Here is a 16,703-nt window from a genome sequence, read left to right on the forward strand (position 1 = left end):
TGAAAACTAGTACATAAATAAATAAAAAGAGACTTACTCATGTTTGATCTCTGCTGAATAAAGTACTTCATTCTTTTTTTTCTGAGGAAATCCATTACTCAAATCCTCAACCACATCACAAATCTTTTTGGGGTGATTTATGTCTTATTCCTCTCATCGCGAAGCAAACAGTAAAATAAATAAAAACTTGAAGAACAGACTCGCTGCTTTTTCTTCTGTTATGGGCGTATTCAAGCCGCGCGCTTCAGTTTGAATCTGAATAGCGCGTTCAGCGCGGGGACGTGGTCACATTAGATATAATGAAGGGAGACATGAAAAACGGACATCGCGTTGTTTTCATATGGATTACTTTATCACAGAATATATTTTTTCGGCGGTACTTGTTTAGTTTAAAAGCAGACATGTCAAGCTTTCTATAGATATCTCTCTCATGTCTCTTCGTTGAGTATTCACTGAGTTACAGTTCATTTTAATGACGTGTTTGTAAATGCAGATCAGCGCAGACAAACGCTGCAGACAGCACACCTTGTTTGTTATCTTCATTTTATAAGTGCACAAAGTTTTGTTGTTATGTCTGTATCCAAAAAAAGTAGACCCTTTACAGATTCGATTGATGTATTGCTCTTATCTGTATGATCAAAACTGAAAGTGTAATTCAAGTTCTTTTCGGGGTTATCTCATAATTTCATGTGGTGTTCTTAGAAGTAGAAACATTTGATTAATTGTAAAAATGATTTCCAAGGTTAAACACACACACAAAATATTTGATTTATTTACACACATCATTCATTTAGTAAATGTATTTTTTAGGGATTGTACAATATGATATTATACAGTCAGATCTAACCTTGAGAAATTATTTAATATCATATTACTTAATTTTCTTATCAGGAAGCTTGATCTTTTATTGTCTTTTTCTTCTTTATGAATATGCATATTAATATATAAATGATTATATTAACTCGCATAAAAACTTTAATAAAATAAAAAAACAGAAGAGGTGTATTAAAATAATTTTATGTTTGAATTGCATGCTTAAAGTGCCCCTATTATGGATTTTTGAAAATTACCTTTCATGCAGTGTGTAACAGCTCTAAGTGAATTAAAAAATCTTACAAAGTTTAAAATCTGAAAGTGCACCTTGTATAAAGTTATTGTCTTTCAAAAGAAAGAATTGACGAATCATTGAAAGGAGTCGTTTTTTTTAACGAATCCCAAGCCATTTCATGTTGAAGTCAACATGAAACAGTAGCATATTACCCGCCCACTTGTTGGTCTGTTCGTGTTGGCCTGAATGAAAATGCAAATTCATTCTTTGCCACTAGGTGCCTCTTTTGGAGTGGTAAAAATAGCGGTTTACCTGTATACGCTGTATACAAAGCAGCACTGCAGCAGCAAAGCAGCACTGCGCTCACAAACACTGCTTTATCAGGCATTACGGAATAATGACATGAAAATGAGACAAATCAGACCAATCACCTTAGATAAGCATCACGCAAAGGAGGGGTTTGGAAAAATTAATCATTGAGCGAATCGTTTGAAAGTAGTTGAGCAAAATAAACACGTATTATAAGACAATGAAAGTGTATTTTGACATTGCATGCATGTCAGCCTGTTGTTGGGGACTCCCAAAACTAAAATATCAACCTTTCATTACCCATAATAGGAGCACTTTAATGTATTTTAAATAAAAATGACAACACAATTGACACATTTCCCTTTTTTTTTTTAAGCAGCTCCCTTTTTCTAATAATACCATAAACATCAATAAGTCATCGCTTCACTGAATCGTTCACTCATTTGAAGGCTTATTTCTTTCTTCTTGGACACTCATCACCTCTTAAAAACAGTAAATGCATTCCTGAAGTTTCTTGTGTTTTTGTACGGCTGATAATAAGGTATACGTGAGGTTAGGGTTTCTTTTGAGAACAGGTTTTCTAATTGAAAGGGCTTCTTTGTCACGCTGGTGGATGCATCAACACTTTCTGTCAAAGACAAATGTCCTTCGATCAGAGCTGATGCACTGTATTGTAACCTTTGGTAAAAGTGAAAAGCACTGCACTCTTTCATGGCACAATGCCATTTTGGTTTGACACAAGTATCTCTTCAGACAGACTTTTGTTGTGCCTTCCTCCGTGTTTGTGTCCTTGGCTGCCATTGGCTGTTCAGAGACTCAGGTGGTTCTTTAGGTATATCTTAATGGATGTATGGCGTACAGCTTGATTATTTTGTTCTTATCAAGGTTAACACCTGTGTCACTGTATTTCTACTGCATTTAAACACTTTCTGATGGGGTTTATTGTGAAGCTGTGCTATTGGTTAGTGTGTATATTTGCTTTTGTGATCAAACACATTGCCTATGTAGATTCTAATATTCTTTCTAGGACTTCCAACAATGCTTGATGGGCAATCAATATCTTCTATGTTTCCCCCAGGTGCCACGTGATGATGGTAGAATCAGCAACTGAGACCATTCGAACCACACCCTCCAATCAAAATGGAGTCAGCAGTCTTAGCAGCCAATCAGATGGCGGAGGAAGAGAGGGAGGGTCCAATGGTGACACCAATGGGGAGATCAGCCCGGTGGACTTACTGCACCTTCAACAGCAGCAGGTGTGTGTGTGTGTGTGTGTGTGTGTGTGTGTGTGTGTGTGTGCAGAAGACACTAAGTCCTCTACCCAGACTTTCAGGAAGTGTGTTTAGCTGTTAGTTGTTAGTTGTGCAATTTCCACGTCTTGCGCAAACTATAAACAACCAACTATGTGAACCAAACTGTGTTGCATTGGTTTCAACATCTCAAAAAGTTTATTTGTGTGGTGTATAGTATTACAGCTTGTCATTTTTCAGTCTTTTAATGGGAACAGTATAAAAATAAAATGCATATTTCACCCTGGAAATTATTTTTTTATTGATGTATTTAATAATTATTATTATTATTAATTATTTAAGTTATATTAATTTAGTTATTAAAGTTGATTATAGACTAGAGGTGTTTTCAAGTCATTGAATAAAGGAATAATTTATTTAATGTATAGTAATAGATCTGGACAGAAAAATTACAACAAAATTGCTTTTCTTTATTTACTAAATGTATGAATATATTGAAAGTGAATGAGCCTTGAGGCCTCTGAACATGCCCCCTAAAAATATCACAAATGTAGTTCATACAACTTGTTCACTTTCCTACAAATCTTCTAAAGCCATATGATACTATGGCTTTGTGTAAGAAACCGACCTATGTTAGTCTGAAAACTCAAATTCAATTCAAATTCAATTCTCAAATCTCGAAAACAATTCATTCTTATGACTCTGATCTTTTCAGCGAATCAGTTAATCCTGTTCACAAACTGATTTGTTACTGAATCACACAGATTGGAATCTCCACTGAATAAAATTATCCATTTGTAGCAGCCTGCGTCTTATTCAAAGTTATTATATAGTTTCAGAAGACCTGAAATATTGGGCTTCACTGATGATACACAGTCCAAAATTTCTCTATTTGTGTTCAGCAGAAAAAGTTGTACAGGTTTGGAAATGACATGAGAGTGAGTCAGTGATTACCTTCTTGGGTGAACTAATCTTTTAACCAAATCTAGTCCTCTAGGTTTCATATTTCCATGAGATCTTCCAGAACTGCTAGTTCCTGTAGATAATGATAATAGATAGACAATGACACTTTAGGTCCAGTTCTAGCAGCAGCCTCAGCCTAGCCTGAGTCACAATAACCCTCAAAGCGACTGTTTTATGCAGTGACACGTCAGCGTGCAGAGGCTTGTGCTGTTTTTGCTCTTTGGCCTATGCATCAGTGTCTTCCATATCCAGTTTGTCAGTTGGAATTTCCTCACTTCCTGGACTTTCTTGGCTGATATTATTTTTTTGTGTCCAGACTCTTCCCTAAATGCATTACAGATGCAGAGGGTAACAGGACCCCTCAACCTTGTTATCAATGACACCGGCTGCACTGCACGCCTGTTAACAGATCCTAGTATGTCTTAATGTAACATTTATTAACTATTACCAAAAGTTGGATCTGTTAAACCAAATTATTTACCTCTCCCGATTGATTTGGTGTGTAAATCCAAAGGCTTTGACGCTGATGTTCTCTAATATTTGTCCTCATTAACCCTCTGATGATGGTGAGAAATGCTATTCATGTGTGTTGCTACATCCAAACCACAGTGGGTGATCACCTTTGACCCTTACCCATAATTCTTTGACCGTTCACTTTATATAGTCATTGTGTTTAGTGAAGCAATGAGTAACTGGAATATTTACCACTGTCTTCTAATGTAAGGACATAATTTTCTTATAATGAATAATTGAGGCATCAAAGAGCTAGAAGACCCACACACAATTTGTATTTCAAGCTAATAATTTTTTCTTTTTTTTTTTATAAAATCGAAAAACTAAATGGTATAAATCTTAATAAAAAAGGTGAAGCTCTTGATTCAATAGTTTAACCATATATTATCTATTCATTGTAAATTAAAAAGTGAAATTTTGTCTTTCAAAACAGTAATTTTCGGTTATTTTGTTGCCAATGTGATTTTTTTTTCCTCTTTGTTCCTCTTTCAGTCAGATCTTGCAGTTCATAGGGTTCCATAAGAATATCAAATGGGTAATCTTAGTAATCTGACCTCTGGAGTTGCTCAAAAACTGACACGAGTAGCCAGTGAAGTTGTTTGGAGAGTAGAGAGTTCATGAGCAGAACAGGAAAAGAGAAGGAAAGAACTTGTAAAATAACAACTACTTTGCATAGTTTTTTTCTGTCACTTGAAATAAGGGCTTGAAATTGTAGTGAAGGTAATGAATGTGAATGTTTGCACTCCTTGGCTGCATCCTCTGTGAGTATGTGTGTGTGGAAACTCCCGCTGAGCGAGCATGGCTTCACCACACACAAGGAGGCCTTTCTTCCCAGCTCTGCAGTCTGGTGTTGGTGCACCTGTACATGGTCATGTGAGCCAAAGCCTTTAATTAGAGAAAGAAATTGCCAGCTCCTTCTGTTCTAAACCATTTCCAATGTCAAACATATGGCCGCCGTGCCCTCAATGCCACACTCTGTCTCTCTATTTCTCTTCCTTCCTCTCTGTCCCGCTTTATTTTCCTTTTCCACTTTCTCTCTTGCGTCCCCATACTTTTGGTCTTTGGTGGCAGCAGTAGCTCCTTGTAAAAGTAATGTTCAAAACGTTTTACATCACGGTTTTCATAATTCATATGTCTACAAGAAGCTGACAGCTTAACTGTAACTCTATATCATAATTATGCAATAGAATGTTGGCTTTTTTGAGGTCAGAAAAAAGCTTTTGTCTAGTTGTAAACTGCAATTTAGCTCTATTTGTTTTGAGAGGCTCTCATAGTCAGTTACTTTTCTTATAATTGGAGCTATATTTCTTGTAATTTACAGTTCACAATAACAACTGCATTTTGCGTAACTGTGACGTGAAAAATTGTACAATTGCTATTTTATCTCACAATTATGAGAAAGTTACACTGAGATATTATTTAAAAATTAGATGTTATATAAATTTTTCAGGATTTTTGGCAGCAGCTTGTTATTCCGTTTGAGTTGTCATACAGTCTGACTTCAGTTCTGAAGTTTAACTTCAGATGCGAAATATGCCACCCAGAGACCTTCAAGGGTACAAATGCTGTAGTCACTCTCTTTAAGGATATTTATTGTGGTTTCTTGCCTATAAATGCATATGTACATGCCTGCGCCAGCATTTATGTGTAGGTGTATTTTATTTCTCCATGACCTTGAGCCTTATGGAGTGAGGCTCCACACACCTGCTCATCTTCCAGTAGCAGTTTTATACATTTACTTCAGTGTTATTTGAGTTTCTCTACAGACAAAAAAAATTCTAAAAGTCCCCAGGCCATCTGTTTGATCTTGCTGTCACTTTAATATGGCAAATTTACTATTGCTCAAATATTTTATTAATTTTCCACCCTCTATAGTTACATTATTCAAAATCAGCATCCAAATACCATGAATAGACTTTGTTACTTGTTTTTTTCACAACGTTTGGTTTTTAGACTGAATGAAAATCATTACTTTTTTTAAGCAGTTTGAGTGAATGACATTCCCTAACCCCTTTGTCCACTGAGATATCCCAAATGTTATTCTCATTTCTTCACTCCTCCTCTTTTTTTCTTCTTCAAACGAGAGTTTTGTGCCAACGAGCGATGCAATGGGTGGCAATGCCATAGAAATCTGCCCCCTATATTCCATCTCAGATGGCCATTGTTCATAAGAATCTAATGAATGAATTAGTTCATCAAGTTACCTCATTTGATAATAAATGAATGGAGAATTTGGCCTTGAAGCCAAATGACTTTAATGAGGAAGGCTCTGAAAATGGCAAAGCAAGCAGTAAAGTGTTATCATGGCAGAGCCTCCTAAAAAGTAATTTATCAAGTTTTAATGTCTTGCTCCGCTATCCTCATCTCTTACAGCTTTTTTAATGGAGAAGGTCACTATAAAGACCTGCAGAGATAGAGGAAGGAATTGAAAAAGATTATTGGTTGTTTCAGCAAGGCCTTCACAAGCCCCTTTCATTTGCAATGTTGTGTAGATTCTTCAATGTATTAAGTGAAGTCGTACTCTTTAGTGTCATTATGCAGGTATCCTGATGTACTTCACTACACTGTAAAAAGTTTAACTATTATTTACTCAATTTTATTGGTGAAACATTTTTACACTCAAAAAAATTGAGTTAATTTTAAAGCTGTGAAATCAATGAAATATACTGTATTGAGTATTTGTAATTGAGTAAATGCAAGTAAAAAAATTAAGTAAATCTGAGTAACTGCATCTGGTACATTAACAAATAAAATTGAGTAGAAATAATTGAACATTTAAACATTTAAAAACAATATTTATGAGTAATATTAACTGTTTTTATTAATGAGTAATATTAACTTTTTATTTTCTCTAAACCTTTGTAAAATAGTACTCCACACAACCACCTGTATACATGACATTGGCCTTTATTGTCAATGAGTACAGCAATACAGCACATTTTACACTGTATACAATATTGCCTACATTTAAACTCATTTAACAAACATTTTATAAGTAAAAATTAAATATTTAAAAATTCAGGTAGCCTAATTCAAGTGTAATCAAATCAACCCAATATCCACCGGATCAGCGCTGGTCCTCGTGCCGGAGACGGACTCGCCTCTGCGGGTGAACTTTGAACTTCATACCGCCGTCCTGCGTTTCACTCACAGTCGATAGATACTGCGAGTGACTGACATAACCTGCCAATAAACACACAGTGACAGTTCTGAGGACATTTTATCATCCAAATGATAATAATTATATTTATTATCATTAGGAATGAAGTCATGTGTTTATGCAAAGCGTTTCAATCATGCAAAAAGACAGGCGCGACTCTCGTTTAGGTGTCAAATTACGCCTCTGTATGTTGTTAGGGTTAAATATGATTTAAAGCACAGTAAAGATTTTATAGATAAAATAAAACATACACAAACCTGAATTTCACAGAGGAAATGCACCAAATCTGCGACGCTGAGAAGAGAGCTGTTGTCTGGAGACTGGAGAGTTCAAACTGTCCGCGCTCACTGACTCAACCAACCGTCGAGTTGTCGTCACGTCAGAGGGTGGGGGAGGGGTGCATTGTTTTAATTGAGTAAACTTACTCAAATTTTAAGAGTGTGTTAAATATATTAATAATATTGATTTGAATTAAGTAATATTTTTGTTTCTTGAAACAGATCAGTTTAATTCAACATTCTCAAATATTTTGATAGAAATTTCACAAATATATTAAGTATATTATAAAGAAATAATTGGTTAGTCAAATACTAAATAATTTTATTGAAAACAACTTAAATATATCTGTAAATTTTAGATAAAATGAACTGTTGGATTTTTACTCAATTATTTTGGTATGTTTAACTCAAACAATCAAGTACACGATATTCAGAGATTTTATTAAGTTAATAAAGTAAAAAATTTCTGTAATATTTACTAAGCCACAGAATTATTTTTTACAGTGTAGGTTGTTGCATTAAAATTTTATACATTCAATTAAATGTATAGTCATAGAGAAGCAGACAGGAGGGTAAAATTTGATAATATTAAAGGGGTTGTGACTATTTAAACATCCCTTTCCAAAAACGGTTCATTTGTATATTGTGGGATTTGTGAAGATTCCCAGCTTCAGAAACTGTGCTGTGCCATACTTGTTTTATTTAGAAATGCATAAAAAATATCACTTTAACCCAAGTAACCACAATTCTGTTTCACTTGTGATTCTGTTTATTGTCTAGTCTAGTGTAGTCTCTTCCTCCAAGCCCAAATCTTTCACCTGGAAGCAGCACAGTGCACCGATACTGGTTAAATACCCTGCCAAGAAGCGCTGGTGCAGAAAAAAGAGTCCCAGCTCCCTCCTTGCAGGCCCATGTTTTCAGAGCACAAAGCACTCTCTCCCTGGGCCCCTCGGGAGCCTGGGAGAAATCATAGGCATCTACAGACGTCAAAGACTCAACAGCCTTTACCAAACAAACAGAAGCCCAGCAGAGTGATGGAGAATGTGAGCAGAGGGAGGGTGAGATGGCGAAGGGGCAGAGAGAGCGCTGGGATGGGTTTGAGTCAGAGGAACGGAGGCAGGCATCTCGGGGGAGGAGGGGATGGTGGGTACGAACAGATATGAGGTAGCCGAGTCAGAGAATGTAAGAGAAAAGAGTCGAGCGATGGGGGAAAGTGGGGCTGAAGTGGTTGGAGAGAGGGAACTAAGGGAGGGAGGGGGAAAGAAAGTGCAACACTGAGATGTGTCAAGAAAGGGCGCCTGGGCCCCCCTGAGGAATGTTCCTTGTCTGCTTCACAACCCCAAGACCAGCAAAACCCTTTGCTTTGTAGGGAAAAAAAGACAGGAGAGGTAGAGGAAAAAAATCAAGAGTGCACACTAGTGGAGTCCTCATAGAATTTCATCCTCTTGTTGCACAAAGCAAGGAATCCAACCAAGGGTTTCTGTTTTTCAATCCCTCGAGTGTTCTTCACTTCAAATAGTCCCGCTCCGCAACCCCTCTACAGCTACTGCAGCCTGGGCAGGGGGAAATGGCCCTGACAGTCCCCTCTTCTGCTCTTCGTTTCTTTAATACGGAAGTCTTATCTTTCTCTCTCGCTCTTTTTTGGGATACAGTAGACCTGTGTTTTCACTTCAAAGCAGCCATTTAGATAGGATGTGACCCAAATGGTGCGTAGCAGGTTACAAACCTTGTTGGGTCCAGACCAGCTCTCTTAAAGCACCCGGTCACCCATTCTTTTGCTACTAGTATGCTGTTTAGTATCAAGAGAACCAATTTCCCTTGAGGTTTTAACGGTCTTCAGAGTATATCTCACCCTGCTATGTGAGTGATGAGAGCGACAATGATCAAGCATTCATATAATTGGGTTTTACCCTGATAAAATGGGCACAACTTTCATAAATTAGTATAATTTCCAAAGATCACACGCCTCATTTATAAAATGTGTATGATCGAGTTTGATGGAAAATTCAATGCAAAATCATGTTTAAGAAGTGAAAAACTGCTATGAAAATGTTTTTATGCATTATGCTGTTCAAACCAATCGATTCAAATGACATGCTGGTGAACTGCACAGGCAAACACCACTCACATTTTCTTTTTAGAAATTTTACATATTTTTAATCTCTATGAAGTTTTATAAAGTTTTTGTAGTTGTTGTTGTAGGAAAGTCTTTCTTTTTGAGTCTCTGGCCAAGTTTAACACTAAATACAGCCTGTCAGAATGACGGGCCATTTGGAGACCTGATGCTCCGGAACGTCTTTCAGATCAGTTTTGACCACTTCTGAGTTTTGGGTTAAACTCTCGAGGAGTGAGAAGGAGTGAGAAGATGAGCAACTGCTTACCTAATTATTGGAGAGCTGAGAAAGAGCAGTGCAGAACAGAGATGTGAAACACCAGAGAGAGAGAAACAGACAGTCAGACTCCTCCTTTAGGCACAGACAAACACTGACAGCTTGACATTGGTTATGGCTTGGAGCTGATGCATATGGAGACCACATCGTTGTAAAGCTCAGGCTCTTTTAATCAGATGGTCTACAGACAGGAGATAGCAGATTATTTTACTGTCTCTCTCACTTCCTCTTCTCTTTCCCCATTCACTTTACATTTAAGTCTTTAACTTTTTGGGAAAATAGATTTGTGTTGACAAGTACTGGGTCACAGTGGTCAACTGTCTTACATATATTAGATGAATATGTTTCGTTTTAGGCATTTACTTTAATGGTTTACAAAATGGGATTCATCAATACATTGAAAGACATTTGAACATTTTATTAATTGTATTTACTGTCATTTATAAAAGTTATTTGATCAAATATTCAGTATACTATTACTTTTAATAATAACAATAATACATATTTAATATATATTTAAATAACTATAACTTTTTGTAGTTTTATAATTAGATCATAACTGTTCCTATTTCTGTGTTCTCTCATGTCTGACATTTTGTCTTCCTGTAGTCATTTTATCATAACCGACCCCCACTTTTTATGTTATTACAACTCAGAATTACTCATGTCCGTGCACGTGTGACTTTTGCTTTACTCTGTTTTCTCTGGCACCATCCACCATTAAGAGGCCATAATGGAGTCTGTAAATTGGTTGTAATGGTAGCTTTAATTAAACTGTCCACAGCGCAGATGGAAAGAGTGGATAAAGGCATATAGATCTCAGATGTCTGGACAGATAGGCCATATTGAGTTGGCTATCCTGATGGCAGATCATAGGTACCTGTAAAGGCAGTCTAGAGGCTCTAATTGGGTTTCTGTGTGTGAAATGCTAAGCACGGTGAGATAGGAAGTTTGGACGCTTTGACAGTCAGGGTGTTTGGCCTCTCTCCCGTCTCATTACCATCAGGAACGGCCTTCTGTTCAGCACTTGGTGGACAGTAATGGCCATATCACGTCCTTCGTGTGAAATGAAGCTCATTTGACCAGTTGCAGCACATCGTGTCGGCGGTCTCGAGGCCTCGGGCCCACTAGCACGAACAGACCCGCTCTTTCTCATCTTCCCTTCAAGCGGCTTAAGTCTAATGAACAAAAACGGAGGGAAAGGGGAGGGAGAGACTTAAATACAGGGATCATATCCCTTTTAGACAAGGATGCTAGGTGATGGGGGCCAGGCCAGAAGCCAGCTTAATAACATCCAGTAAATTGAACATTGTCAGCCCATTGAAAAGTGTCATCGCTTAAAAGCATTCCGCACGTTTAATTGTGGCCTGTCTCATTGTATGGAGGTCAGTGAAAAAGAAAGGTCAAGCTGGGTCACAAAACGCTGGTGGTGACCGAGATGCAAGGGTGAGGGGTTTTGGGTGGAGTGTTAAGGAAGGGTAGTTGCCTAGCATCTGTGGAAAACCTCAATAGATGCTGCAGAAATACAAAAAAGACCTCCGGCATGCTGGTTTCCTGTAGTACCATTGAAAAGTTGGTCTGGCTTTGAGCTTCTTACACGGTTAAGAAAGTATTTGAGAGGACGTTTCTTTACTTGTTTTGTTGTGTTCCCTCAGAGCTCATGGAATGAAGATATATGCTCTTTAAAAAGTTGACTTAGCTGGATAACGTACCATGATAACTAAAGTTTTTGTTCTGGTAAAAGTTATTTTTCATTTGATTTTAATCAAAGTCGCTCTCTAGCATTGGTAACGCACATTTCCATAAGGAAAGGTTTATACGAAGCGTAATGTATTTCACATGTGTTCAGAGATATTTCATATTCTTCATCTAATGATTTTTTCACACATTGAGTCCTAATTCAGGAATGTGGGAATGTCATATTTATGGGACGATAATAAAACTAATTCATGGCTTTTCCAGAGAAACCTTTGAGAAGGCTAAATAGGGCCGCCGTTAGTGTGCATTTACATATGTGTGTGTGCTGGTATGCTTCTCTCTCTGTGTGTGGAGTCATTTTAAGACAGCAGAAGTTACATTAGGAGCAGTTGTGGCGATGCACAGTCAACTCTTCCTGTATCTAACCAGTGCGTCTGTCTATGAAGAGCATCTCAGAAGGACTGCCAGCACAGCTGGGCTCAGATCAGTTCCAAACATACAGCCAGACCACAGTAGCACTGTCAACCAACACAGATCACATTACGATAATTACTTACAAACTCATATGGGAATAATTGGGACAAAAACAAGATGTGAAATATGATTTCTGGTAATGTGTTGGTTGAAAGAATCCAAGCAGTACATTTATATATTAATTTATTTGTTCTTTTAAAATTTGTATTTATTTATTATTATAAAATTTTAGTTTTGTTTATTTTAAAGCAAAAATAAACATTGGACAAGTGTGTAATTTATTCTGCTAGAAGCAAAAAATTACATGCATACCTTGTACAATTATTTTTGGTTTACAAGTCTAAAAACAAACATTCCTCTATGTATTTTTAAAAAAGTAAATAAAAAAATGTTAAAATGTAAATACATTGTAAATATTAAGATAACATACTTTACAAAAAAACTGTGACTATATATTTGCATAGGACCCCCATACATGAAATTCACTGTCACACTATAACATTTTATTTATCATTTTTCTCCATCTTATTTTCACCTTCTAACTCTCACAAGCCATTTAGCCTTTTGTTTTTGACAAACATGCTCAAACATAATAGATTTTCGCCAACAAACACTCACTTCCCACTGTCTAAAGTGGTGCCACAAAGCCACCTTTTATTCCGTGCCTGTAATTTCCATGGCCTGGGCAGTTCATAGACAATACTTGAAGCACATCAAGCATTGACCTTCTTCTAGTCACCATGGCGATTATGAAAGATTCTCAGCTGGATACTAATGTGTGGGCATTTGGAGGTATAGCACCCTCAGAGCTGATTGACAAACCACTGGGGAGGAGAGAAAGGAAGGAAAAGGAAGGGGACAGGGAAAAAAGAGGGCAGGAGAATGGATTTAGTGATTCGGAGAGAACTTTGAGGAGTGGGAGGGGGAGATTTAGGTAAGAGTTGAAGTGGAGAGGAATTGAGGAAGGATGGAGAGAATGAGGGGAAGAAGGAGGAGGGCAGCAAGGAGGGAATTTCAGTTTGGAGGGTTAGTGAGGCAGAGGGAGGGCTTCTTTTACCCTGAGTACACTTCCTACTGGACTCCACATCAGGAAACAGTAGCCATAATGGACGCTAATTGGCATGTGTTTTTGCTGTCTCGGCTTTAATGAACAAATTAAGTGGAAAGAGAGTAAATCGTCAAGGACTGGTGCTACTTCTAACTTCTTAAAGGAAAAGTTCCTCAAAAAAATGTAAATGCTCAAACCCCTATAACTTTACTTGATTGCATAAAATACAGTCCAAAAGACTATTTTAGTAAAACCTTTGTTAAACCTTAGAGGTGAATAAATTAAATAATACCATAATAATCATCAATGACAGAATTTGTTTTGTCAGTATTAGTTAGATTAAATGTAAGTAAAGACAATCAAGGCATTCTAATGTAATACTTCAAAATATTACTTTTCTGTTTTTTTTTTGTTTTGTTTTTTACTGTATTTTTTGATCAAATGAATGCAACCTTCGTGAGCATGCGTCTGCATAATGGGTTTTATGTTAGGAGTAGCTAGTGCAGGGTGGTATACCGGTTCATTCTGAATACCGGTGTGTTTTTCTCTTATGATATGAATTTTTAAAATTGTGTGTCTTTAGATAATGTTCAGAATGCGTTTGAGAGGGGTCTCTTTTCACTGGTGCACTGTGGCGAGGACACAGCTGTATGTGTTACTAAGCGTGAAAGTTCCGTAACTGAAGTTGTAGAACTAATAGAACGTGATAACAGAAGAACTCTTCCACAATATTCACTGACCGCCACCATCAGCTCCTGGGTCTCACACACGAGTGTAACTTAAACGCTAGATTTTCCAACTTTCAGACGCTTTTAGCTGCTTTTTTCCATAGAATATATATACTGACAAACCTAGCGATTTTTTTGGATAAACCTATGATTCAGTTGGAAGATTTCGCCAGCGCTGCCCCACGAGCTTGAGGTCTGACTCTCCCTGCACAGTGTCGTCTCTCTCAGTGTCTGTTCTGTGCAGTGAGCGGCAGAGAAGCATCACTTTCAGCTGGCCGTACCGCTGCCGACTCGTCAATAAATGAGTTGCTTACAAGCACCTGTTGCTTACTGACCGTTTGGAATTATAAATATGAGCATAGTTCATCTATTAATATTATGCACTTTTTTGTTTGTTTGTTACTCAGATTCAGACCGTGCACTGCAAAAGTAATATAGCCAAAACCACCACATAGCCGCTCAACATGCAACTACTGTACATTACTGGCCTATGGCCTATCTGTACTGATTTTATCAGACAATGTTGAGATTATAAATGAGAGTAACTCCTGGTTAACATGTATTAATGAGTCGTGTTTCATCACTATTTAGAGTGGATTATTATTATTATTATCAATCTACTGAAGTAGCCCATTTCTTCTCTCAATCACCTGGTCATGCAAGAAAAAAAAAAATATCGTCATATACCTTGAAACTGGTATCATTTAGAAAAATAGTGTTTTGTACATTTTGGTCATACTGCCTACCACTAGGAGTAGCCTAAAATTTTTAGTCAATATTGATTGAAAATCTTGCAAATTTTCAAACCAAATATGACATGATGAATTTAAATATGCAAATGAGTAGAATGTCTTTTTGGAGCAGCTGGTCAAAATATGTTTCCATTTCATGGAAAAAAGCAGCTTAGACGTTCTTCAAAATACCTTATTTTTAGTTCTATGGAAAGAGAAAGTTAAATGGTTTTGATACAGGTGAACTATCCCTTTAACCATGGTGAATAAAAAACACACACACACACACACACACTTACTAAGCCCAATTTCCTTGTCTTCAGTGCCCACTTAGAACTTTGTATTGTGCTGTGTAATGCAGAGGCCTAACCTTACGCTATCCCAGAAGCCCCCGCTATGTGCTTGGGATAAGAGACCCCTCCTCTCTCCATCTCTGTCCTCCCAACGGCCCTCTCCAGGCTCCAAAAATTGAAAACCCCCAGGGGAAACAAAAAGAAGATGAAGAAAAAAGCAAAAGAAATATGCACAGCACCACTCTCAAAGTTGTTGCCCTGGTAACTGGTGAGGGCGAGGGACTGCAAACAATGAAGCCAGATCCCTTTTTAAGTGTTGCTAATTAGCTTGCCTCCGCTTGCTCTTTGTGTTTGCCATCTTAAAAGAGACTAAAGTCAACAGGGAGAGGCGTTGGGGTAGTGAAGAGAGAGAATGTTGGTTTCTATTTTTCTTCCCCTTAATAGCCAAGGGTGGGGATAGAAGCGAGATGAAGGCTGCATTGTGCCGAGCGACACGGATTGATGATATAGATTGATGCTACTGATGTAATTGAATATTGATGAAGAACATGTGAAACCTGCAGCTGGTTTGGTTTTGTTAAAGGTTTGTAAAAGAAAGCATGTTTGCTTTGTCGTGTTCACTTGGTGCATAGTTGTAGAAGATTTTGAGTTTTCGGAAAGGACAAATGCCGTCGGCATTTGTGCTTAAAGACACGAAATGAGTCCTCATAGCACTCGTATGATTTATTCCCTCCTAACTCGTCTTCAAACCTCCCCACTCCCGTTTAAACACAGGTGGCAGAAACTTTCTATATGCTGTATGTTCTTTCTGGTTATTTTCTGAAGATCGGTATCGCTTTAGCCACTACCAGGTGTGAAATCAAAATCAAACAAAAAACTTGATCTTTAGTTTTCTTAGTTATTCTCCAAGAAAGCGGTTTCGAGTGTTCCTCTGTTTTAACAATACACCGCATGTGTCTTTTCTTCTAGCTAATTTGCTTTTGGCAACATCCCTTGCATGTATTATTAATTTTTTCTTTATTAATAATAACAAAGAAATGCGTCCCATATGTCTGGTTTGGATGGGAAGCCCTGCTGCCAGTTAGTTCTATCCTCATCATGGTCAGTCTGTTTAGCATGTGTTTGTAACGGTGTTTTGGACGGTGTCCCATTGGGTTAGGTCACTGAAGCGGTGTCTCACATTGAACCCCAACACCTTCGTATTGCCCCGAACTGTCCCTGCAGACCAGCTCCAAGATCTTGAAAAGCTCTCAAATATGACAAGACCTTGAAAGTCAGTTTTTCCTTATTAGTTTTTGCAGTCCGCACAGCAGAGAGATGTTGAAACCCTATCAAGTAGAACTTTGTTTGGCTGCCAGAAGGGCGGTGTTAAGAAAACCACAGCAAAACTGCCGTGCAATTGCCATCAATTAGCCGGCTGTGCGGCTGCCGAGGCTGGAGGATTTCGAGACGACCCGTATCCTGAACTCTCCGAGCTCTCTCTTTTTCAGAGCTGTCTCAGTGTTGAACTCTCGCTAATGTTGTGGCCCTCAGCACTACAAAGTGAGCTCACGGTGCCAACAACGAGGTAATGATGCCCAGAGAGCCCAGCCATAGTGGATTATACTTCCTCTTTCACTCTTTTAGTATGGGACATGGGGATAAGTTACTGCAGAGAGAGACACCAGGTACATATGAGCTCATTTGAGCCTCTTTCACCATTCAACTTCACCTAATGAGTTCAACAGCCATGCAGTCCGCACTAACTTTTTCACAGTTTTCAAAAACAAAATCTCTCTGACATTTGAAACTCTGCTGCTTCTATCGTGTTGCAGCTAATA

General features: G+C 37.8%; 1 protein-coding gene across 3 annotated transcripts in view; it reads left to right on the forward strand.

The window, feature by feature from the left end:
* Positions 1-16,703, forward strand: part of LOC132126077 (forkhead box protein P4-like) — a 129,996-nt gene that overhangs the window by 38,427 nt on the left and 74,866 nt on the right. For all 3 annotated transcript variants that reach the window (XM_059537092.1, XM_059537091.1, XM_059537090.1), the window contains exon 2: positions 2,436-2,613. In XM_059537092.1, coding sequence (XP_059393075.1) covers positions 2,446-2,613 — 168 coding nt within the window. In that variant the 5' untranslated portion in view covers positions 2,436-2,445. The remainder of the gene's footprint in view (positions 1-2,435; positions 2,614-16,703) is intronic.

The sequence above is a fragment of the Carassius carassius genome, chromosome 44 (assembly GCF_963082965.1).
Source record: "Carassius carassius chromosome 44, fCarCar2.1, whole genome shotgun sequence".
NCBI classification, from domain to species: domain Eukaryota; kingdom Metazoa; phylum Chordata; class Actinopteri; order Cypriniformes; family Cyprinidae; genus Carassius; species Carassius carassius.